The sequence below is a fragment of the Pan paniscus genome, chromosome X (assembly GCF_029289425.2).
Source record: "Pan paniscus chromosome X, NHGRI_mPanPan1-v2.0_pri, whole genome shotgun sequence".
In the NCBI taxonomy this organism is placed as follows: Eukaryota; Metazoa; Chordata; class Mammalia; order Primates; family Hominidae; genus Pan; species Pan paniscus.
The window spans coordinates 132,816,096-132,842,158 of record NC_073272.2 but is presented as its reverse complement, the minus strand read 5'-3'; the positions used below and the strand labels follow the sequence as shown (position 1 = coordinate 132,842,158).

Below are 26,063 nucleotides of genomic sequence, written 5' to 3'. Positions count from 1 at the left end.
CAATTGTACTTGAGTTTGCACATTAAAAAAATTGCTCTCCTAGTTTCAGAGTTAAATGTTCAGCCAGCCCACAGAAATTGGAAGTCACAGTTATAGACGGGTCACACAGTCTGTTCGTGTTGATAGTCTGTTAACAAAATGTAGAAGAGTCTGCAAGCAGGTATTCAAAATAACAGCTCCTCATAGCCAGCCATGTCAACGTGGTTTACAAACAACAGTGGAGAAAGTCTCAACAAACCCTCTGAGGGTGATAACTGTAATGATGGTTCGTATCTTTGCCCTATGTAATTTTATGGGAATTGAGAGTCTAGCCAAATAATAAGTTCCAGCCCTTTTTATCTGCCCAGTTCCCAGCACACTCCCGAGGTGTCTGAGGCACTTCTCAACCCAACCTCTTAAAGCAGATTGTAACAATAACAACGGTAATGACAAGTTCCCGAGCTGCACAGTTCCCTTCATTTAAGGAGCGCTGGGAGCTTCAAAAAAACACTCATTAATGGAATCTGACAAAGCTTGCAAGATGGGAAGTCTCTCCCATTTCCAGTTTTCTGGTGGAAAAGTGGGGACTGAGTCCCAGAGGGGTGTCATTCTCTCTCAAGGGGCTTGAGGGGGTAGGGGGTTTGGGGGTCCTGGGCTACCATTATTCCATGAAATTCGAGAGTCAAGAGTCCCGGGTTCTGGACGCCCCCTTCCCCGGCGTGCTATTTACCAAGTCGCTTCCCATTTCTGGGCCCCAGTTCCCCTACCTAATAGAAGGAAGGGTTGGGCCAAATGGTCTCCAAGATCTCTGCGGTCAACCCTGTCTTTGCCCCCTCACCTCGCGGTTGGGGGTTTCTCCCGCTTCAGGGTTCGGTTAGACTTGTAGTAGAACCAGGTCGGGGGTGGGAGTGGCGTCGAGGGGTTGGAGTGTTGCGGATGCGGGAAGGAGAATGCCTGATGGGGTCCTGGACAAACTGGTGTTTCACGAGTACCGTCCTATGGGAAGCAGGTCTGGGGAGACCAGGTGAGGCTCTAGGACGAGCTCGGAGCCCCAAATCCCCCTGCTGCCTGCAGCGAAACAATGCGAGTAATGCGCCTTCCCCCCCAGCCCGGGAGCTGCGCGGATAGGAGCGTCCGCGGGTGCGGGATGGCAGCGGGGAGGCGGATATCGCGGCGGGAGGGCTCCGCGCGGCTTTTGCCCATAGGCGGCGGGTCAGGTGGCCGCGCGCAAGAAGGCCTGCGGCTCAGACGTGGGCTTCGGGACAAGTCCCAGGCCGTCCCGTTCCCCAGAACCTGGGCCCTTCAGCCCGGAGTAGTTGGCCTTCCCTTTGCGGTTGGGGGGCGGTGGGCTGGCTCCCCGCCTCCGAGGAGGAGGGGAGGAAGGAGGAGCCGGGTGGGGCGTGTCACGCGAAGGAGCGCCCGGCGCCCGGTGCGGCCCCCTAGGAAGTGGATTTGGCCGCTCCGGATCCAACCCGGCTTCCAGGTTTTCTCCCGGCCCGGCCCAGCGTGCTCCCGCCTGTCTCCGGCCCCCCCCCGACGCCCGCCCCCTCCCCCCGAGTGCCGCCCGCTTGGCCAAGTTTGCGGAGCGTCGCCGCGCACGCCGGCCAGTCAATCAGCGGCAGAGCTGAGAAGGGCACAGCCGCGCGGCGGAGGGCAGAGTCAGACGAGCCGAGTCCAGCCGGACGAGCGGACCAGCGCAGGGCAGCCCAAGCAGCGCGCAGCGAACGCCCGCCGCCGCCCACACCCTCTGCGGTCCCCGCGGCGCCTGCCACCCTTCCCTCCTTCCCCGCGTCCCCGCCTCGCCGGCCAGTCAGCTTGCCGGGTTCGCTGCCCCGCGAAACCCCGAGGTCACCGGCCTGCGCCTCTGCTTCCCTGGGCCGCGCGCCGCCTCCACGCCCTCCTTCTCCCCTGGCCCGGCGCCTGGCACCGGGGACCGTTGCCTGACGCGAGGCCCAGCTCTACTTTTCGCCCCGCGTCTCCTCCGCCTGCTCGCCTCTTCCACCAACTCCAACTCCTTCTCCCTCCAGCTCCACTCGCTAGTCCCCGACTCCTCCAGCCCTCGGCCCGCTGCCGTAGCGCCGCTTCCCGTCCGGTCCCAAAGGTGGGAACTTGTCCGCCCCGGCCCGCACCATGGCACGGTTCGGCTTGCCCGCGCTTCTCTGCACCCTGGCAGTGCTCAGCGCCGCGCTGCTGGCTGCCGAGCTCAAGTCGAAAAGTTGCTCGGAAGTGCGACGTCTTTACGTGTCCAAAGGCTTCAACAAGAACGATGCCCCCCTCCACGAGATCAACGGTAGGTGGGCACACCCGGGAGGTGGGCGCAGAGACCGACACCTCGGGAAGGGAGGCTGCAACTCCCTTCCCCCGCCCCGCCGCCCCCTGCGCCGGACGCAGGTACACTAGAGGGAGAAATGGGCAGTCGAGAGGGCAGGAGCGAGCGAGCGAGAGAGCCAGGCAGCCCGGGCGCAGGACGTTCCCCGCGGGCGCAGCGCTCCCCTCTTCCCAGCACTGCGAGCGGAGGGGCGCCGCCGGGTTGCCCGGTGCGACTGTCGCGCTCCGCTCCCCGCCTCCGCTCCTCCTCTCCCCCCTGCATTATTCGCCGTCCCGGGAAGCCCCTGAGGACTGTGGCCCTCAAAGTGCGTGTCACCGGCTACTTCTCCTTTTCCGGGTTGAACTCCTTATAAGACGCCCCGCTTTGTTGTATGGGTGAGGAGAGGCCGGGTGGGGGTGGGGGTCGCCAGTGGGGTGTGGTGGAGGGAAACGTCCCGGAGCTTGCTAGATTCTGGGGGTCGCAAAACGTGGAACTTGAATTGATGTTTCATTGATGTTCTTTTAAAACTCTCTCCCCGCCTCTCTTGCACCGCTGACACTGATTAGGAGTTTTAGTAGCCGCAACCGCTTCAGAAGTCGCCTTTAAAAAGCAAACGACTACCCCCACTCTCCACCCCTCCAAACCCTGACTTTTGGGAACTCTCCTACTTTCCGGAAGGTATCGGACCAGAGGAGTATTTTTCCCCTCTTTCTTTTTTCTTACCTCATTTTAAGGGTTAATTGCACTTTCAATTACAGACCTTTGAAAGGACTGATTACAGGAAACCTGAATCTCAGTTTGGAGATGGTTATGCAAATAGAGACGGCTTAGCCTGTGAGAAAGTTCACCGGATTTTGGCGCCGGTGGGGTGGGATGGGGGGTGTATGGGGGTATTTGTGAAAGCCCCTCTCGGAGCGCTGGGGAGGCAGCGTTCGGCGGGTGCCCTGCGTCCCTCCCAGCGAAGCTGGCGGCGGTGTCCGGCCGGGTCCCCTCCGGGTCGCACTGTCTTCTTAGCAGCGGCCAACTGTTGCGCGCAGCCCCGCCGGCCGCGCAGGTAGCCCGTTCGCCCTGGGGGCTCAGAAAGCACCACGAATCTAGCTGGCTGGTGGCCAGCATAATCTAACGGAGGAGTGAGAGATTCGAGCCCGGGGGGGGGCTGAGCCTCCACTCCGAACCTTTCATGGAAGTGAGTGGAGCGCGCCTTTGCCTTGTCGTGCTGGTCTCCGGGTGGGGCGGGCAGGGGGCCGGCAGCCAGCAAAGGAAATACTGTAATTTCAACCAGGCGCTTCCAAAGGCTTAGGAAGATTTGGGGGTCATTTTTTGGAAGGGCTATTAATAACCTTGGAGATTAAGTGCAGTCATCAATTACATATAAATTACAAAGGTAATTGAGGGAAGTTGCTGGGCACTTTTGGAGTGTAACTGGCGTCTGTCTAGAAATAGAAGCGAAGAAATTGTTGGAGCAGCCCAGGCGCCCACTGCACCTTGGCAGTTACCAAATAACATGCTCACTACTGATTAGACACTGTTTGCCCTTCAGCTGCCTGTCTTTTGGGGAGCTCAAGTATGTCCTCAAAGCGGCACGATTTTATTGGTTGTAGAGCCCTGAAAAGCCCTCTTTCTTTCCCTTCCTCCTGCCCCGCCAGAAAAAAAATGAAGTGAACCAGCAGCCGCTGAAGCTTGGGGACTCTGCAGGTCAAACCTGGGGCCTTTGTGCCCTGCACAGTTTAGGCCTGGGCACAGCGGAGATGATTGGCGTGAAGGTTACAGTTGTCATTCCCACATTTTGAAGGGGTAGATGCAGCTCTGCACTTAATGGGAATGTGACAAGGTTTCATCTTCTGCTCATGCAAACAATATGTGCCTTTGATATTGACTGCAGGCATTCAGCGAGTGGGGTTGTGAAACTGCCCTCCCCAGTTTCCCCAACTTTGCTCTGTGCAGTCTTTCGCTGTGGCAGGGCATCTTCCCCAGCCAGCATCTCAGGAAAAAGGAAGCTTGAAGGGTGCTCAGAGACTCTGTGCTAGGTGTTCCCTTTGATTGTCATCATCCCCAGAAATCACCTGAGGGATATTTTGCATATATGTCTATCTGGACATTCCCCCATGCCAAAGATAGGGGAGTTATTAGTGACCAGCAGCAGGAAATGGAAGCTAATGTGCTCACACGCAAAACATTTTATTCTTTTTGTCTTGTCCTTCATCTCCCTCCCAGGGCTGCTGCTTTTATTTCCCCTTTTGAATGACCTACTGGACTGCATTCTCCTGAGGAACAAAGGAAGTGCCTTTTTAGCTGGAATCCTTGGAAGACCACCAAGGACTTTAGCTCATGCAGTGCAATTTCGCACCACTTTCAACAATAACAAAAATGCATGACTGAATGGCTCAAAAATGTGGAGTGTTAGAGGCATTCATTTGAGTCTAGGACACTGTCACAACACAGACAGACCCAAGTAAATACCTTTAGACGGCCAGTATAGAAACAGGCGTAATCTTTACCATCACCCTGGCCTCTCCAGATGCATACATTAGCCTTGTCTTCTCTGAGCTACACTCAGATAATTTTGGTCATTTTTTAAGGGGGATAGTCAATATAGTGACTTGTATTCAGCCTAGGTCTGGATGGATTAATTGCCAGGCACTTTGCCTGGGATGGGGAATGTGCTTTTTTCAGTGCAAAACACCCAGGATCATTTTCCAGGTGAAGTATCACAAAGTCTGGGTACCTAGCTCATTGAGCCCCAGGCTCAGCCCAAGTTTAATGTTTTATTCCAGATGGCCTTGCACTTGCCTTCTAGAGGTTTGAACAGGCTTTAAGAATACTCCATGTTCTGGAGGAGTCTCAGTCTTTATAGATCATAGTTAGGATAATCTGATGTGCTCTCAAGGGTGTCAGGGAGTACATCATGCTGACAGGGCTTCCAACTGAGGTCCTGCATTGCCTGTCTGCTTGACCCCTGTACTTTTCAAATAATGCTGAGTCCAGGTGCCATGATCAAAAGGGATCTTTAACACAAAGATTATGTTTTTGTTCAGCTTTCAATGGCCATGTACTTGTGGAGCGCCCACTATGTGCAGTATCCTCTGCTCAGCATTGTGGAGACAGCAAGAAAGGCAGGAGGGGCTTCTGCCACCACGACCTTTCCTATTAGTAAGGAGATAAGCCACGCACACACAAAATTAGAATACAACACAGTGGTGATAAGTGCCATACAAGCGATACAGATGACGAGAAGGGAGTGCCCAGGCATTTCAAAGAGAGAAGGGATTTAGGACTCTAATACTATAGAATATTAACTGGGTAAAGCTAGTTCACTAGTAAAAATGAAAATACTAATGAAGATAAGTTTAAAAATCTAACCATTTTCATTATGCCTCCCTCCATAAAGACAAAGGTAAAGGGTATGCAACAATGGGCATTTTATTACTCATCTATGATGAAATTGTTTTTAAGAGTGAGGCAATGGGTTAGAAGCGTTCATGAACTTGCCAAAGGTCCTCTTCACAATGACATTGAATGATACTCAGAACTTTGTGCCCTAGTTGCAGTTTTGGAGTTTTTATTTCTTGTTCCCTTCTGTGTTCATGAGCAATGCACCTATGATCATGTGCTCACACACACATACATATGTACATGCACAAAGGATTCCAGGACTCCTATAAGCTGTTATGACTACGTGGAAAAAAAGTACGTGTGTATGTGTGTCGGAGAGGTAGCAATACTTTCTAATAGTGAGTTGATTATATATGACACACAGCATGTGTCTTTAAGATTTGTATTCCGCCTTCCCCACCGTAAGTAATGTGTTGGATTTTGCAATGAATCTGTGATCTCCTGTTTTGTTGGAATCATCAGTTTGGCTCTGTGTTTCACTTGGGGAGGGTCGAATTGAGCCACAGGGCCTATCACTGTAGAAATTGTCCCAAGTAGTTTACAGGAGGTATCTTCTGGACATGTTCAAAAAAGAATTTAGTTAAAGTTCTGGCTTATGCAGCTCAGTCTCTGGTTAGAACATATAAATATAAAATGTCTGATTCAGCATAATTACTGTTTTCCTTTTTTATTTGATTCACGTTGGGTTGCATGCAATTTCAGGATTAACTGGAGACTAGACTGAGGAATGAAAAAGGAAGTTTTTTGTTATGTGTACAAGGGAAACAACATTGGCGTTAATCTGAGGCAGTTGGAAGTGAGTCTCTCTGGCTCCCCAATGACATTAACTGTTTTAGCACTGAGGTTTTTTTCTTATTTATGTTTTTAAAAATGTATTTTGGCCTCATGATAAGAGTTCGTAGCTATTGAATGCTTTCTCTGGGCCTGGCCCTATACCAAGGAACTTACATGATTGTCTCATTTAAAACCCACAACAACCATATGACATCAGAATTATCATCTCCATTTTATAGACAAGAAAACAAATTCAAAGGGATTATGAAATATGTTCACAATCTTATAGCTAATGAATAACAGAGGTGGGATTTGAACCCAGGTCTTATCTGTTCTAGAGTATGGTTCATGCTATGTTGTACAGATAGTAAGACAAGAAAGTACCTTCTCTATTCCCGTAGAGGTTGTTGAGATATAAAGTATGGGAGGACCTTCAGCTAACTAGTAACAGACCATCATCAAAACAGCACAATTTTCGTGTTATAGTGGAGAGGATCCAGTCACATCTTTTGTAGACAAAATGTCAAACCCAGACATAGACAATCTAGTGTTAATGGTAGAAGGAATATAAATTGTATTTCCTGGACAATACAATTGAGGAGCCAATGAGGGTTTCTGAGGGAGGGGAATGTCGTCAGTCAAGCTGTTTTAGGAAGATAACTAGTGGCTCTTTGGGTTAAGGGTTGGCGAGGCAAGAGATAAAGACAGGGAGGTCTGTCAGCAGACTCTTTTTAAATAGTTCTTAACTGGTCTACCTGCCTCTTGTCTGTCCCCCCCTCCTAAATCCCTGTTCTATCCTGAACATCGCCAGCTTAATTTCCTTACATCACTGCTTTGATTAGAGTTATTCCTGTGCTTTGAGCTTCAGTGGCTCCAAGCATCTCAAATGATACTTCTTTCATTGAGTCACTTCTGAACTCTCCAGGGTTATGTGCCCACTTCTTCCTAATTCCCTGTTGGAACCAGTCCATGGTCTTTGTACATAACTGCCTTGTATTATAGTTAACTGTGTGTGCAGGTACGTGTTTGTCTTCTCAACTGGAAGCAACTTGAGGGCAAAGATGGCAACTCCTCGTCTTGTCTGTGGGTAGCAGTACCAAGTGTGGTAGGTCAGTGCAATATTTGTTAAACAAGTGGGAGAATAACATAGCCAATTCTATTGTGTTCTCTGTCAGACACTAGTGCTACAATGAGATTATACTGCCTTGATGATAGATTGTCATTCCATGGTCTGTTGATCTCCTAGGAATCTTTTGGATCTAAACACTTTTTTTTTTTTTTTTTTTTTTTAAGGCAGGGTCTCACTGTTGCCCAGACTGGAGTGCAGTGGCGTGATCTTGCCTCATCGCAACCTCTGCCTCCCAGGCTCAAGCAATTCTCCTGCCTCAGCCTCCAGAGTAGCTGGGATTATAGGCATGAGCCACTACCGCCTGGCTAATTTTTTTTTTTTTTTTTTTTCCGAGATGAAGTTTCGCTCTGTTGCCCAGGCTGGATTGCAGTCGCGTGATCTCAGCTCACTGCAATCTCCACCTCCTGGGTTCAAAGGATTCTCTTGCCTCAGCCTCCCGAGTAGCTGGGATTATAGGCGTGTGCCACCATACCCGGCTAATTTTTGTATTGTTAGTAGAGACGTGGTTTCACCATGTTGGCCAGGCTGGTCTGGAACTCCTGACCTCAGATGATCCAGCCTCCCAAAGTGCTGGAATTACAGGCATGAACCACCATTCCAGGCCTGTATCTAAACACTTTGAAGTGAAATAAATTTAAAGTAAATATGCATATGTTGGTATAGCTTGGAGAACGTTTTTATTCTTTTGGGGGAGTGCTTGTCTTTACCACTTCATTAATAACTGAATGCTTATAGGATTTTCTTTTTTTTTTGAAACAGAGTTTCGCTCTTGTTGCCCAGGCTGGAGTGCAATGGCACGATCTCAGCTCTCCGCAACCTCCGCCTCTGGTTCAAGCGATTCTCCTGCCTCAGCCTCCAGAGTAGCTGGGATTACAGGCATGCACCACCATGCCCGGCTAATTTTGTATTTTTAGTAGAGACGGAGTTTTTCCATGTTGGTCAGGCTGGTCTTGAACTCCTGACCTCAGGTGATCCACCTCGGCCTCCCAAAGTGCTGGGATTACAGGCATGAACTACTGCACTGGCCAGGAATTTTTCAGAAAGATTCAGAATTGTTTTTCTTAATGCCTTGAGATACACTTCTTTAAAGAATGAACAGTTGAGACTGTTGTGATTAGGCAATTCAGAGCAAATTTACCACATGCAACTGTTCAGTGTGCATCAGTTACCTTTTAACACAAAAAAACTCAAGTTTATTGTCTTTACCAAGAAGAACACAAGCTTTAAAGGGTATCAGAATATTTTATATAAATAAACAGACATACTAAAATACAAACAGGTAAAAACTAGCATTTTCAAATCTACTTGGTTAAACATCTGTTGCTTACTATAGAGAACATGAAAGTGCAGAAAATGCATGAAGCGATTCCATCCTGGAGGTAATTTGAAATATTATGTTTAAGTTCTGATGCATTTAATTCAGCAATCTGGTGGGAGAGAAAAATCAAAGAGCTGCATCAGCCAGGTATTCAACTTTTGAGAAAGAAACTCTAACAAATGTTAGAAATTAGGGGAAAAAATTGAATGGGAGAGTTAAAAAAGTCAATAACCTCCAGGAAGCCTGGAAACTATGTAAAAACATCTTATTGGAAGCCCAGATAAATGTGTGCCAGACATCAAAAAGACCAACTGCTCGGGGGAAGAAAAAAAGAACCCGGCATGACTAACTGGCAGAGTAAAAGAGGCTGCTTCAGGGAAAAAGGCATCTTTCACAAAATACAAAGAGTTTAAGCCAGAAGAGGGAAGTCCACTAGGTTTGACAAGGCCCAGGTACAAACTAGAAATTAAGTGGGCTGACAGAGAATTGAAGTTGAATCTTGCAAGGGATTTGAAAGATGGCATGTGTGATAATAATGGTGAAAAGGGTAGGTTGAGTCCAACCTATCTGGGGAGAAGCAATATGGCTTCTTTAAGGGTAAACCATGCCTGATTGATCTCTCGGGATTCTTTGTGTGGAAAAAAAAGCATGAGGATACAGGGAAGCAGACATACATCATTTAGGTTTTTAAAAATTATGCAATGGGATTCTAAGGCAAAGAATATTCAGAAAATATATTTACTTTGAGATAGGTGGGGATAGTTGGACAGAGAGGGAGAGTGAGGGAGGGAAGAGACTCCACTGTTGTAGATGGAGTAGTTTACATGGAGAAGACATGGCTTGTTAGGATGAGTAGTTCTAGCCTAACTCTGGCAAATTTGTTGTCAAATACCTTTGGTGAGGTTCTTCCCTCTTTGAAAAATGGGGTGAAATTGAACCACCTGGCACCTGAGGAGCTTTTAAAATATACTAATGCCTGGGTACCACCCCATACCAATGAAATTATACTTTTTTCAGGAAGGACTAGGCCATGATGGATGGACGGATGGATGGATGTGTGTGTGTGTGTGTGTGTATATTTTTTTTTTTTGAGATGGAGTCTTGCTCTTGTCACCCAGGCTGGCATGCAATGGCGTGATCTCAACTTACTGCAGCCTCCACTTCCTGGGTTCAAGCGATCCTTCTGCCTCAGCTTCCCGAGTAGCTGGGACTACAGGTGTGTGCTGCCACACCCGGCTGATTTTTTGTATGTTTAGTAGAGATGGGGATTCACCATGTTGGCCAGGCTGGTCTTGAACTCCTGGCCTCAAGTGATCCACCCACCTTGGCCTCCCAAAGTATTGGTATTACAGGCGTGAGCCACTGTGCCTGGCCCATGGTAGTTTTTTTTAATTTTCTTTTTTTTTTTTTTTTTTGAGACGAAGTCTTGCTCTGTTGCCAAGGCTGGGTGCAATGGCATGATCTCCACTCACTGCAACCTCCGCCTCCTGGGTTCAAGTGATTCTCCTGCTTCAGCCTCCTGAGTAGCCGGGATTACAGGAGCGCACCACCACTCCTGGCTAATTTTTTATATTTTTAGTAGAGACAGGGTTTCACCATGTTGGCCAGGCTGGTCTCGAACTCCTGACCTCGTGATCCGCCCGCCTCGGCCTCCCAAAGTGCTGGGATTACAGGTGTGAGCCACCATGCCTGGCCTAGGTCCCTTCCATCTCTGAGATTCTATTATTCTAAATTTTCCAATGAGATTCATCACAAAGTATTGTTTGAGATAAAGCCTTTAGTTTAGAATCAGTGCATGGTTGTTTTAATTTTGGCTAACTTGGATTTAAGAGAAAGGTGTGTCAAGCATGGAGGAAAATGTTTTCAATCAAGATATAAGTGTGAACCACAACTGAGTGCTGCTTTGCTGCAGGTAGAGACATAAGACAAGCACAATGAGAATACTTTGGAAAGAATTAGAACAGAATCCAGCCTTGCTGTCATTTATTGATTAAGTGTCAACATGCTAGGTGATATTTCTTCCCTTTTTCTTTATTGGTAAAATTAAAATAAATCTCTTTATCCTTTACTTTAATGTCCTCTTTGCCATGTGTTTATTCTCTTCAAGTATCTTATCAAGAAATAGAAGTACAGTAAATCCCTAGGCTTCTAGCTGGTGCAACCATCCAGAACACAGCTGGGAATGTGGAAGTAAGCAGAAAAGCCAAATGATGGAAACAGCTGTCATAAAGCCCATGCATTCTATGTGGAGAAAAGGCCTTCAGAAATTTATTATCAGCAATCATTGAATGGCTCCTGTATCCAGAGCAGTATGCTGGGTGCAGGGGATTCCAAGAGGTGTCAAGCAGGAATCAAGCTTTTGAGGAACTTGCATTCAAATTAGGTAGATAGGGTTTATACGTGAGAAGATAAAATGCTTTGGTTATCCAGTTTCCCAGTCTATGGCAGATTAGAAGTAGCAAATGGTATTGGTTGGGGGCCGATGGGAATCACAGGAAGGGATCGTGTTAGAGGCAGGTAAGACTTGACATCTGGAAGAAGTGAGAGAGGACAGTTGGAGGATGACCAGAAGCTGAACGGGAGACCCAGAACTTGCTGATCTTGGCAGTTTGGATCTCCTAGAATGGGCGAATGCTCAAAGCCACCTTTGTAACCATAATCATCGAGGGCACTAGTATATTTCATTACAGTATTAAATAATGGTGTTTGGCTTATTCTGATTTAAAAGTTCAGAAAGTACATTTTAGAAAGAGTTCCATTACTGGGCACGGTGGCTCACGCCTGTAATCCCAGCACTTTGGGAGGCCGAGGTGGGCGGATCACCTGAGGTTGGGAGACCAGCCTGACCAACATGGAGAAACCCCGTCTCTACTAAAAATGCCAAAATTAGCCAGGCGTGGTGGTACATGCTTGTAAGCCAGGCGTGGTGGCACATGCTTGTAATCCCAGCTACTCGGGAGGCTGAGGCAGGAGAATTAGTTGAACCCGGGAGGTGGAGGTTGCAGTGAGCCGAGATTGAGCCATTGCACTCTAGCTTGGGCAACAAGAGTGAAACTCTGTCTCAAAAAAAAAAAAAGTTCTATTGGAAATATTCAAAATATGAAAACTACCCTTAAGGGGGAAATTTAGTTAACTTACACATTTACCTATCTAGAGCACCCAGTTTCCCAAGAGTGCTGGATCAACAAGGAGTCAATCTACGTGTCACTTTGTCTTTTTATTTTAAAAAATGTGTTAAAAATTGTATATTATTAATTCAGTGGCTTTTCCACCTCAGAGCTTGTGGTTTATGATTTTGTTCCTCTGCACCTTCTTTTTTTTTTGAGACAGGGTCTCACTCTTTTGTCCAGGCTGGAATGCAGTGGCATGATCTCTGCTCACTGCAACCTCTGCCACCCAGGTTCAAGAGATTATCCCTCAGCCTTCCAAGTAGCTGTGATTATAGGCGTGCACCACCACGTCCAGCTAATTTGTATATTTTTAGTAGAGATGGGCTTTCACCATGTTGGCCAGGCTGGTCTCGAACTCCTGGCCTTAAGTGATTCTGCCTTGGCCTCCCAAAGTGCTGGGACAGGCGTGAGCCACCACGCCCGGCCCCTCTGCACCTTCTTTTTTTTTTTTTTTTTTTTTTTTTTTTTTTTGAGGCAGAGTCTTGCTCTATCGCCCAGGCTGGAGTGCAATGGCGCATTCTCCACTCACTGCAACCTCCGCCTCCCGGGTTCAAGCAATTCTTCTGCCTTAGCTTCCTGAGCAGCTGAGATTACAGGTGTGCCCCACCACGCCTAGCTAATTTTTGTATTTTTTAGTAGAGACGGGGTTTCTCCATGTTGGTCATGCTGGTCTTGAACTCCTGACCTCATGATCCGCCCACCTTGGCCTCCCAAAGTGCTGGGGTTACAGGCGTGAGCCACCACACCTGGCCCCTCTGCACCTTCTTTTGAAAGCCCTCTAGAACATCTAGGTTCAACTTAGTTCCTGATACTGTACTACCTGCTGTGGTCAGTTTAGGGAACTGAGTTTTGACCTGAAGTCAACAACAGTTGGTTCCTCGTTAAGGGTGACACATTTGAATACTGGTTTCCCTTGTAAACATTTACCAAACTAGGTAAATGTATAATCATAAGAAACACTAGAAGTTAAGGATAGTGTCTGACTATGTAGCTATTTGAACCTTAAAAAAAAGCAAAGCTTGGCTGGGCATGGTGGCTCTCGCCTGTAATCCCATCACTTTGGGAGGTCGAGGCAGGCAGATCACTTGAGGCCAGGAGTTCAAGACCAGCCTGGCCAACATGGTGAAACCCCTTCTCGACTAAAAACACAAAAATTAGCTGGGGTGTGGTGGTATGCACCTGTAATCCCAGCTACTCGGGAGGCTGAGGCACAAGGATTGCTTGAACTTGGGAGGCAGAGATTGCAGCAAGCCAAGATCACGCCACTACACCCCAGCTTGGGCGACAGAGTGAGACTCTGTCAAAAAAAAAAAAAAAAAAAAAAAGGCAGCTCTATGTGCCCTATCATGCCAGATCTGAGAGACCATGTATCCCCAGTTCCTAACATACTGCATGGCATGTGGTAGGTGCTCAGGAACGTTAAGCATGACTTTTTGTTTCTGTACTCATTCCAGGACGAGATATTTTTATTCATATCTGCTGTGCTCTTACTCTATTCTTCTAAAATTCATATGTTGAAATCCTAACCCTCAAGGTGATGGTATTAGGAGGTGGAGTCTCTGGGAGGTAAACCCTCATGAATGTGATTAGTGCCCTTATAAAAGAGGCCCCAGAGAAAACCGTTAACACTTGCGCCACATGAAATTACGGTGAGAAGATGGCCCTCTATGAGGAAGCATGCCCTTACCAGAACCCAATCTACCAGCATCTTGATCTTGGACTTCCTGGCCTCCAGAACTGCAAGCAATAAATTTCTGTTGTTTAGAAGCCACCCAATCTTTGGTATTTTGTTTTAGCAGCCCAAACAGGCTAAGATAACCCTTTTTAAATCTAATTATTTTAAGCTATCTCATTTATTTTTAACTTTTGCATACATTCAGTCCTAGATGCCTAAGTAAGGAAAGGAAAAGGAAAACATGTTTTTTTACCCCTTAACCTAGAGCATGGTGCTCTTTCTTGGCTTGCTTGGAGGTGGGCGCTTAGTATTTCATGTGGTTTGTTTTAATCCCGGTAGACAAATGGTTGCTACTTCTTACGCTGTCTGTTCCAGACATTAGCAGGAACTTGGCTGTGCCTGCAGAGGTGCTTTTTCTTTCTTTCTTTTTTTTTTTCCTTTTGAGACGTAGTTTCACTCTTGTTGCCCAGGCTGGAGTGCAATGGCATAATCTCAGCTCACTGCAACCTCTGCCTCCTGGGTTCAAGTGATTCTCCTGCCCCAGCCTCCTGTGCAGCTGGGACTACAGGCACCCGCCACCATGCTCGGCTAATTTTGGTATTTTTAGTAGAGACGGGTTTCACCGTGTTAGCCAGGCTGGTCTCGAACCCCTGACCTCAGGTGATCTGCCTGCCTCGGCCTCCCAAAGTGCTGGGATTACAGGCATGAGCCCCCACACCTGGCCTCAGAGGTGCTTTTAGAAGAGGCTACCTTTGCCCCTTTTTGTTGCATCAGCCTTTCTACTAGGTGCTCACTTCTGTCTTCTTCTCCTGGAGGTTTGGGTCAGGACTTGATCTCTGCATCGTCGCAACCATTCTTTTCATGCTAGTCCTTTCTTCGCAAAGCCACTTTGTCAGTTTGGCTTTTGCAGGCCTCTTAAAGCCTGTCTTCTTTCTTCTGTTCACCTTCTGCCTACCAGAGCAGGCTGGAAGTGGTTTCTTTTGGACTGTAGACGTTTCCTTAGTTCACCAAACCCTTGACGTCATCATCCCAGCAAGCATTAAGCCACCAGAATATTTTTTTTTCCTTCAGTTATTGTTTCTATTTCACCACACATTTGTCTCCATTGAGTTTTCGGTCTGGTGTTTGGTCAGAGATGAAAACAGAGCACTGTGTCCTTGCAAACTGCAGGGTAAAGCATGTGGTTAGCAGTTACTACTTGCAGTGGTCCAGTCTGAGTGGGAGTATCATTTTTCTTGGCAGTGACTTCACAGAAAGTCCTGTTTTTTTGGTGCCAGAGTAAGCAGTCATTACATTCCTTACAATTTATAGTCAAATTATTATCTACTATTGTTTAAATTGCCTTAATTATAGAAGATTTCCCCGTGCTAAGATTTTAAAAAGCAAAATAAGACAACTTTTTACCAATGTACTTTAGAAATGGTCCTTAAACATCACCTGTCACCAGGATGTTGGAGGTTATGGTAAGGATTAGTTCTTTGTGTTTATGGGGAGATTTTTTTTAAAGGGGAGTAGTGAAATGAGTTCACTTTAAACTGAATTTGAATTAAATGCCCCCAGCTGGCTGGTTGGTTAGTGTTCTGCCTTGTTGTTTACCCACAGTTTGGAACTAACTTTTCTTTCTGCCCTCTCAGATCTGGTGGGCCTGGACACATTCTGGGAGGCTCTTCTGGTACGAGGTCAATGGATTATTAAGCAGTGAGGCAGTCTTAGAAGATGTTCGTGTATTCTTTAGGTTGGAGAGCAAATGATGAAATAACAACCTTCCACAATAAGGGACTGCATCAATTTTCTTGTAATCTGAATAAAGATTTAGGTGACTGGATGGGATATATTTCAGCTTAGCTAATGTTTCATAATCTCTACCTTTGGGCTCTGCTTTCAAGATATATGTAAAATTTGTCATCTTACCATCTCAGTGACTACTATCCTGGTCTCACCCCTCATTACCTCTTGCCTGGATTATTGCAGTCGCCCATATCAGTTCCCCTGCTCTAGCTCTCTGGCTCTGGCTCTCCCCAGCCTGTGTTCTCAACATAGCAACCAGTGTGATGGTATTCTCTTAAACTTAGATCGTATCACTCCTTTGCTCAGAATGCTCCAATGGTTCCCCATGCCAACTAGAGTGAAAATCAAGGCTTATGAGCACATCTGCCTTCTCCTGTGCCAGCCCACGAGGTCTTCTCTTCTCAGGCTTTATCTTTATCCAGGTCCCATCCCACTCTAGCCATGTTGGTCTCTCTGTTTTCCTTCAAGCACACCAGGCACGTTCAGGGGCCTTTGCACTTCTTATTTTCAGTGCCTTGAACACCCTGCTGCCAGATAGCAGCATGGTTCACTCCCTCACATGTTTCAGGGCTTTGATTACCTATCACCTTAATAGAGAAGCTTTTCCTGGTCTCTGTATAAAATAGGATACTCCCACCCCCCCACCCCCTGCAGACACACGCATATATTCATATACTTCGTCCTTCTTCCTCTCTGCTTTCTTCTTCTTAGTTATCACCACCTGACCTGTGGGCAGGGGCTTTGCCTCTTTTATTCACTGCCCTATACCCAATGCCTACCACATTGGCTAATACTCAAAAATGTTTGTTGAATGAATACATGAATGAGTACTCCTTGCAAATAGGTTGCTCTTAGGAAAAAAGCTTTCAGAGGGCATAGTTGACTCTTTAGGACTTGTGAATATGAGATTATACATATGAACTGCCATCTGTAGAAAGGGGGTGCCTAAACTGGATTCATTCATTCAGCAGATATTTAGCAAGTGCCTATTAATTGCTAGGCACTGGGGATAGAACAGTGAATAAAAAGGATACAAGCCAGGTCTCACACTTATGGAGCTCACAGTCTAAATGGTGAGGCAGACATTGATTCAATAATTCTGAAAATTGGTAATTAGTTACAGTTGTGATAACTACTTCCAAGGAAAAGCCCTTGGTCTTGGATGTGGGGTAAGGGAATGGCAATCAGGGCAAAGCATAGTTTTCTTGAACATTATGGGCCTATAAGGCCTTCTCATTTTCTAGGAGTAGTGCTTTTTACATCATCACAAGCTCCCGCCCCCAGTGAATGGCCAGGGTTTGTGTTTCTGGCAGTGGATCCTGAGATGAGTCCTAGAGCACTTGTGCAGTGGTGCAGGGAAGATAGGCCCGAGTTATCTTGGCTTACATGGAACACTTTCTCTGGTTGCATATTGTGAACAAAAGTTCTCTGAAAAGGAATTTGGAGGAAAAAGACTTCATTCCAGTGAACAGTTTGTAAACTGGGGAGACACATCCTTCAGTGTAAAACAAAAGTGCACATTCCAGAGACCAAAGAGAGGATTCTGGTTTCTGGTTGTTTTTGTTTTGGGACAGAGTCTTGCTCTGTCGCCCAGGCTGGAGTGCAGTGGTGTGATCTTGGCTCACTGCAGCCTCTGCCTCCTAGGTTCAAACAATTCTCCCAACTCAGCCTCCCAAGTAGCTGGAACTACAGGTGCACACCACCACTCCCTGCTAATTTTTGTAGAGATGAGGTTTTGCCATGTTGGCCAGGCTGGGCTCAGACTCCTGGCCCCAAGTGATCTGCCCACCTTGGGCTCTCAAAGTGTTGGGATTACAGGCGTGAGCCACCGAGCCTGGCTGGATTCTGGTTTTAGTGCAAAAGTTCCCACCTAGGTTCCTAAGCAAGTGTTATGCAAATGAAAGACTGAAATTTGCTTAATTCCAATTGGTTGACTCAGCTGGGCCCTGATTGGTTGATACAAGTGAGCCCTGATTGGTTGGTACAGGTGAGCTCTGATTGGTTGCTTCAGGGGAGTTCTGAAAGTCCCAAAGTTAAACGGAGGTGGGTGTTTTCAGGAAACTCAGAGGAAGTATGTCACCTTTAGCTAGCAAATGACCACTTGATTCTATTTTAAATTTAGGCCTAGTTAACCACTTGGGATCCACCTTGAAGGATTGGCTCTTTCAGGTTCACATTTGTTTACAATACTGTGGCCATCATTTTAAGGATTGGGTTTACAGGGGCACTGGAAAATGCAAAGTTAACGCTTGTGTCACTTTGCACTGTTGTTTTCTGTCCTCTAGGTGGTCTGCAAAGGTACCAGACAATTAGTGCTAAAGCCTTTAGGCTTTTATGAAAGGTCTGAGTCCGCTCTCATTTTCATAGAGACCACAGAAATACTGTCATTTGATTGGTGGGTGGCTCAAGATGAAGCCCCCTGGCCCTGCAATAGTAAAACTCTGGTTTAGCAAAATATGGATGGAATGCATCTGTCAATTGGTGACAAGATTCCTTCCCTTGCCAAGCCTTTATCAATGGTGACCAAGTGGGCAGGTTGTCTCAAGGAGAGGAGGGTCCTGGCTGTGCAGGGAGCAAGTGCATAGGCTGGCCAGGGAGATTAGGATTGTAAGCAAATACAGCCTGAGTGATAAGTCTTAGCAGTTATCAAAACAGGATGGGAAGGAGCCTTCCTTGCCACATGCTGCTGCTCTGAGAACAGAGTCTTCCGTATTTCAAGAAAGATTGTTTTTTCAGAATTTTAGATGAACACTGTGAGATAGGTCCCTATTTCTTTCTTTTTTTTTTTTTCTCTGAGACAGAGTCTCAGTCTGTCACCCAAGCTAAAGTGCAGTGGCACAATCTTGTCTCACTGCAACTTCCACCTCCCGGGTTCAAGTGATTCTCCTGCCTCAGCCTCCCGAGTAACTGGGATTACAGGTGCTTGCCACCACACCTGGCTAATTTTGTATTTTTAGTAGAGGAAGGGTTTTACCATGTTGGCCAGGCTGGTCTTGAACTCCTGACCTCAGGTGAACTCACCCGCTTCAGCCTCCCAAAATGCTGGGATTACAGGCGTGAGCCATGGCGCCTGGCCAGTAGATCCCTATTTCTTAGTTTGTTCAGAAATTCAAAGTCCTAATGAGGAACCCTGAGGCTGGGGTATGTATAGAGACACTAGCTCGGATGCCTGACAATTTTACCTAGAGGTACATGAGTAGCTGTGACATCCCAGTGTTTCCGGGTTACAAGCAAGTATTTTTAGCTATTTTCTAATGTGGACCCCTCTTCTGAAGGGCATACTACATAGCCATGACAAAGGCTGAAGCCCCAAGCTCTCCATTTAATGCAGTGAACTGACTGCATTGTTGTAAATTGGGAGCAAGTTTGTAGGCAAGGGGCAAGTTTGCTTAAATATGAAGACTAAGGTGAGCCCTACTTTAAATATGAATTTAAATATGAAGATTATGGTATATGCCCTATTTTAAATAGTATAGGCTTACTATATTTTGTTTGTTTGAGACCGAGTCTCTCTCTGTCACCCAGGCTGGAGTGCGATGGGGCAATCTCAGCTCACGGCAGCTTGTGCCTCCTGGGTTCAAGTGATTCTCCTGCCTCAGCCTCCCAAGTAGCTGGGATTACAGGTGTGAGCCACCACCACGCCCAGCTAATTTTTGGATTTTTAGTAGAGACAGGGATTCACCATGTTGCTCAGGCTGGTCTCGAACTCCTGAGCTCAGGTGATCTGCCCGCCTTGGCCTCCCAAAGTGCTGGGATTACAGGCGTGAGCCACTGTGCCCAGCCTCAGCCTACTGTTATTATAAGGGTAAGTTTTCTGATTAAGAATAGAAGTGTTTAATTTCTCTTATAATGGCTCTAATGATCCATATGCTAGGAGGCACTCAGGGTGTGGGCTGAGCTGCATGAGTTTATGATAGGGCAAACCAATCTTTATCTAAACTTAGCTTTAAGTTTATGGGTATGTGATTGTCTCTGCTTTATTTTTATTTTTACTTTTTATTTTTTTTGAGACAAGGTCTTACTCTGTCACCCACCCTGGAGGGCAGTGGTGTGATCACGGCTCACTGCAGCCTCAACCTCCCAGCCTTAGATGATCCTCCCATCTCACCCTCCCAAGTAGCTGAGATCACAAGCACACACCACCATGCCTGGCTAATTATATATTTTTTGTAGGAGGGAGTTTTGCCATATCGCCCAGGCCAGTCTCGAACTCCTGGCGCAAGTGATCTGCCTGCCTCGGCTTCCCAAAGCGCTGGGACTAGAGGCGTGTGCCACCACACCTGGCTAATTTCTGTATTTTTTGTAGAGATGGGGTTTTGCCATGTTGCCCAGGCTGGTCTCGAGCTTCTGGGCTCAAGTGATCTGCCTGCCTTGGCCTCCCAAAGTGCTGGGATTACAGGTGTGAGCTGCTGTGCCTGGCCTCTGCTTTAGTTTAGAAACAGATAAAGCATTTGCCATTTTTTACCAGTAATCTTTTAGTGTTTCTCTTGGAGTGCTGAGATTTTCTTGGTTGCTTCTAAGCTCAAGAATGAAGTAATATACAATGAGATTCTGGGGATAAGCATGCTTATCTCTCTGCTGGGTCTGTAATGAAAGGTTTGTTAAGCAAATAAATGGTGTAAATATTATATCAGGAAATGATTAACACCTACATAGGGAAAGAGACTATTCCCAAACACCTCAGGAACAACCATTGTAATCAAAACCATTGTGTTAATTACAAAAATATCTGTTTATTAAAGTAGGTCTTTAAGTTGCTTTAGTTGCCAGTACTTCCTGCGGTCACTTTGTGTTTGAAAGTGATAAGTTCGTGTTTCTTTAAAAATACTGTATAATTCAGCCCATATTCCCTCCAATAAGTCAAATTTATAGAAGACATTTCTGTAATCGACCATATTAACGAGAGACTAATGGCAACTCGGCTGTTAGGACAGGATATTTGTTTTTCTTCTTGAAGTCCTAGCAGCTGTTGTATCCTCATATTTTGCAGAAAGGAAAAACAACTAAAAAAAATGAGATGTGTTTTTAATGTGAGGGGAATGCAAGCTGATCACTAAGAATAAAGAGAAATGATTGCATTTGGCGCAGTTACTGATTTCAGAAATGTCTTTGAATCGTGTTATATGCATGAGTGTTATGCCAATGCTTTGTGGCTTCCTGGGGTGACATTTAGGGAATGTAGATTTAGATCCTACATTTTGCCAAATATAAATTGCCTCAAGTATTAAGTCGTTTTCTGAACAAAAATTGATGGTAAAGGAATTTATCGCTATTTTCAACAGTTACTAGATGTGTGATCAGAGAGTTGTGTCAAACCTTGAATTTTTCTAATGTTGTATATTTAGTAGTGTATGCTGTTGTTGAAAGTATAACCTCAACTGCAGGCAGTTTCCTAGGGACCATTAATTTGTACTTAAAGTATTTCAGTCGTGATAGTCATTTTCTTTTGAAATGAAGGAAAATTTTGATCATTAAGAAAGCATAACAGCATTTTACACTCAATAAATGTAAAGTATTGGAGATTTCTTCTAATACCATATAACTTAGGTTTCTTAGTTATATTGAATTCTGTCCACTGAAGCAATTGACTTTGTGCCAGTGTTCCTTTTCAAACAATTTATTATAAACTTGACCTGTCCTTTCTCATCTCATAGCTCTCTTCTTTTCCTAATATTTGTTTTCTTTTAATCAGTCAATATTGATTTTTTTTCATTAAGAACATAAGGGGCTAACATGATTTCATCAGCCCGCTAATTGCTTTAGTAATAGAAATCTGTTGGTCCCTCAAACATCAGGGGTGCAGTTTTAAAAAGAAGTGGTAACTGATTCTTGAACCATATGTCTTTAATTTTTACAAAAAGTCCAGCAGGGCCTGAAACTTTAAAAAAATTCGTACCATTCTCTTCCAAGGTTTAAAAAAAAATTCACTTTTTTATTTTTGAGATGGAGTCTCACTCTGTTGCCCAGGCTGGAGTGCAGTGGCATGATCTTGGCTCATTGCAACCTCTGCCTCCAGGGTTCAAGCAATTCTCCTGCCTCAGCCTCCCAAGTAGCTGGGATTACAGGCATGCACCACCATACCTGGCTAATTTTGTATTTTTTTAGTAGAGACAGGGTTTCACCGTGTTGGTCAGGCTGGTCTTGAACTCCTCACCTCAGGTAATACACCCACCTTGGCCTCCCAAAATGCTGAGATTACAGGCGTGAGCCACCATGCCTGGCCATAAATTTTTAATTATAATATAAACCCTATCTACTTAAAATTATTTGATCATATTCAATAGGATTCGTACAATCATGGTGATAATTGTTATTTATTAATTTAATAACAATAGGTAACAACTACTGAGCACTCACTATGGGCCTATTTTGAACGCATCATGTAGATTAACCCATTTAATGTAAACAGAAAATAAAAAAGATGGAGGATGGAGTGGAGAATTTTAAATGGAGTAAAGAATTTTGAAAGGCTATTACAGTGAATGAACTGTGGGCTTGCGGGTAGCTGGGGGTAAAACAGGAACACCAACTGGTTATGCATTTTTTGTTTATCTGATAAAAAGAAACATAAGAGCTCTTCAGGCAAGGTATTTTCTTGTTGTTGCTCAATCTAGAAAGAATGTATTATGGAGGCTGTTATGTAAATGACACTAAACAGCTTAATAATTAGTGTTGTCAACATAATTTCACATGGCTATTTCTTCTACTGATCTTCCAATAGAAGATCAACCAAAACAACAGGTGAGAAAGTCAGGATTTTAGGTCCATGGTGTTGTCTTGGGTCTTTAGACTAAAGAATCAAACTCTTCCTGTCTTTAGTGGTAACTGCTTCTTTCTTGTGTATGAGTTCATATCTCTTAGTCTCTGAGTCAGGGTTCTCCTGATAAGTAGCTACCAACACCATGATGACAATAATAAATACAGCCACCTCCAGTGGCCAGAAACCTGGAAAAAGTTGCACACTGGGGAAGCAAGAACCTGCGTACTGAAGCCACTTTAGAACTTGGAAGTGAAATAATTGGGGTGAGCTGGACAGCATCTTCTCTTCTTCTTCAGCCCCTCTTTTCTCCTTGCCCTGATCAACTCTGCTCTCAGGACTTTGTACCTGGCACTGAGAGTTGTCATACTGTCATAAGACCTCCAGAGATTATGGTTTATTGTAGGATAAATGTTTTCCAGTTGAAGAGATGATAGAATAACAGTAGTGATAAGAGTAACTTACGTATGTTTTACATATCACGATCCAGTCTTATTCACCTGCATATATACATATATATATATATATATATATATATTTTTTTTTTTGAGACAGAATCTTGCTCTGTCACCCAGGCTGGAGTGAAGTGGCGCAGTCTCGGCTCACTGCAACCTCCACCTCCCGATTCAAGCGATTCTCCCGCCTCAGCCTCCCATGTATGTGGGATTAAAATCACCCGCTACCATGCCTGACTAATTTTTGTATTTTTAGTAGAGACAGGGTTTCACCATGTTGGCCAGGCTGGTCTCCAACTCCTGACCTCAAGTTATCTGCCCACCTTGGCCTCCCTAAGTGCTGGGATTACAGGTGTGAGCCTCTGTGCCCGGTGTGCATATGTTTTTATATGGCTTAAATTGTGGTATGTATTACTGGGTGTATCTCCTGTTTTTAATATAACAACTGTAAAAATGCTTTTGTGGTTTTATACAGTTAAAAATTGCAAATGGCTGAATAATATTCCCTTAAGTTAATGTACTGTAATCTATTATATGTACCACAAATGGATATTTAGATTATTTTTGGTGTTTTGAATGTGTGTTTTTATGTGTTTGGTTTTATATTCGAATACAGCAATGATCATTCCTGTGTGTTTGGCTTCTGTTGAATAACTTCCTTAAGTTCAATTTTATGATACATTTCTTTCTTTTTTCTTTCTTTCAGAAGGTTGAAAGGAGGGAAACTTTCCCCTTATGCCTAAAGTCTAGTCTAACATCAGCACATGCCAAATTCCTCTGCTTACAGGTGTGTAGGGGAGGGAAGGAAATACGAAGTTGAACCCAGGGCATTAGTTCTGAGAGTTCAGGTTTTGTTGTTTTTTTTTCTCTCTCTAAGCACTTCCCAAATTCACCCTTTTTCTTAGTTCTGGCCAGGAACCTGCATCTACTCTGGTTTTTAAAAACCTAGTTTAGCAACATTCCCAGAAACAGCTAAACTGTTGGCTGGTGGGAGAGTGGGTTAAACCTGAACTACAAATTAGTTGCTTGAAGGGTAGTGCCTTTTCTTGTGGTTCTTCTGTCCTTTTGATTGGAAGAGGGTTTCCCACATGTCTGTGTGTCTCACTTTTAAAAATAAAACAAAGGAAAGAAACCCCAAATAAAACCCTTCCTAAAACATTTGTCATCTGAACAGAACTTCCTAGAAAGCAGTGTCATTGTTTCTAAAAGGAGGAGCTCGTAATAACCCTCCATTCTCCCTCCTCTCCCACTTTTTTACAATGAAATGATTCTATGACTATTAGTTGTGAAATGGCTTAATTCAGTTTCTTATTCTTTATTGAAAATAACTTTGCTATGCCTAGTGTCTGTCTCTGGTCAAAGGGCGTTTCCTGTGTCATTGGCTTCCACGGTTTGTCTGCTTTCAGCTTTGTGATCCGGAGGGTACAGTCTCGCCTTTTAAATTGTCTGCCTCATCTTTTATCTTTCAACGGGTCCTGGAAAAAAATCATCCAACGGCTTCTTTCCAGTGTCAGTTTTTGAAAGATCCATGGCTTGCTTTATTTTGACAGGTGGTTGGTGAAAGAGGTGCTCAAAGGGTGGGGTAAAGGAGGAGGGCCATATAAGCGGAAGGAGAGGAAAGAGTTTAGCCGCTTCTTTTGGGGCTGTCTGACAAATGGCAAGTGATTATTATGCTCTCCTTTTTTTTTTTTTTTTGTTTTTGAAAAGGAGTTTGCCAATAAAGCCTGAAGTTGGGTGACAGCTGTATCCTTTTTAGGACCATTTCTGTGTCTTTCTTTACCTTAAAAGGCTGGGGCATCCCCAATGGAAACACAATTGGGACATACAAGATGCAGCTGTATAGATTAGTTTCCTGTAATGAACAAGAGTGATAAGTCATTGAAAAGCTAGGTGTCCTTATCAGTAGGAGCTGTCTCATTGGATAAGCCACAGGGTCCATGCCAGTGTGGTTATCTCAGATGGTCCCAGGGTGTTCAGGGATATCTCCCAGTAGCCCTGATTTGCTTTAGCCATGCTTTCTTTAGTTTATCCCACCTCTAGGAATAACAGATTGACTGTTGACTGGCTACTGGATATAAGATAGTGCCTCTCTTTATTGTACGTTAATATTTATTTATTTATTTTGAGACAGAATCTTGCTCTGTCTCCCAGGCTGGAGTGTAGTGGTGCAATCTCGGCTCACTGAAACCTCTGCCTCCTGGGTTCAAGCAATTCTCATGCCTTAGCCTCCTGAGTAACTGGGATTACAGGCATGCACCACCACGCCCAGCTAATGTTTGTATTTTTAGTAGAGACGGGGTTTCACCATGTTGCCCAGGCTGGTCTCGAACTCCTGACCTCAGGTGATCCACCAGCCTTGGCCTCTCAAAGTGCTGGGATTACAGGCATGAGCCACCATGCTGGACCTATTGTAAGTGAATACAACTCCTCACCTCTTCTAACCTTTGGTAGCTTCCCTAGATTGTCGTTTGTAGTGTTAATGGGCCTTTATTATGCCACAGGAGTGAGAATGATGAATGTTTCCCTTTAAGTCTTCTTTCTGTACCAGACTCTCCTCACTTCTTATCCCACCCTTTCCCTGACTCTGTAATAACGTCAGCTGCCCTCAGCTGAGCCCTCAGTTCAGCTTATATCTTGCTTGATGTGCACAGCCCAGAATTATACAATAATGTTCCAGGTGCTTTGCAGAAAGGTAGTAGAATGTATTCTTTTCTGATTCCCATGCCCTCCTTGTGTTCACGAAGCAATTTTTTTGGGTATTGTTGACTGCAGTACATTTAACAGATTAAAGCCTGTTAATAATTAAGAACAATATGTAAGGTCCAAATCGATTTACAAAATTAACCAGCAGAAAACCACAGAAGCTCCAACAATACAGAACTAAAAGGATTTGGGATCCAGGCCATTCTTTTCCAGACCTTCTCTTCTTGTTCTATCCCAGTCCTGGTTTACAAGTGGCCTCTTGGGAGGAAAGGAAGTGATCAGTAAGGGTGGAAACCAGGAGCAAAAAGCAGCCCACATTGCCTTTTTGTACTAGAACTGTTGTTAACAAAGACTGCTTGGAAAGAGGGCCATCTGCTGAGGCAGAGAAAGCTTTCTGTTATGAAGGGATGTTTGTTGCATGGCCTTTTAGGGATTCACTGTAACTTAGAGCCCTCATTAGGGAAGGTGTCTCAAACTCATAAGTGTAGGCAGATGATAACAACAACAGCAATAATCAAAATTTGATTCGGGATGGGTTTCTAGAAACTTGACAGTATACATAGCTTTTAATTCCTTTTACTGACCTTTTCAGAAGTTCTAAAATATTTTCTTTC

General features: G+C 45.1%; 1 protein-coding gene across 1 annotated transcript in view; it reads left to right on the top strand.

The window, feature by feature from the left end:
- Positions 1–1,238: 1,238 nt before the first annotated feature.
- GPC4 (glypican 4) overlaps positions 1,239–26,063 on the top strand; it is a 114,543-nt gene continuing 89,718 nt past the window's right edge. Inside the window, exon 1 of the mRNA XM_003814499.6 lies at positions 1,239–2,269. Within this exon, the coding sequence (XP_003814547.1) occupies positions 2,110–2,269 (160 nt within the window). The 5' untranslated portion in view covers positions 1,239–2,109. The remainder of the gene's footprint in view (positions 2,270–26,063) is intronic.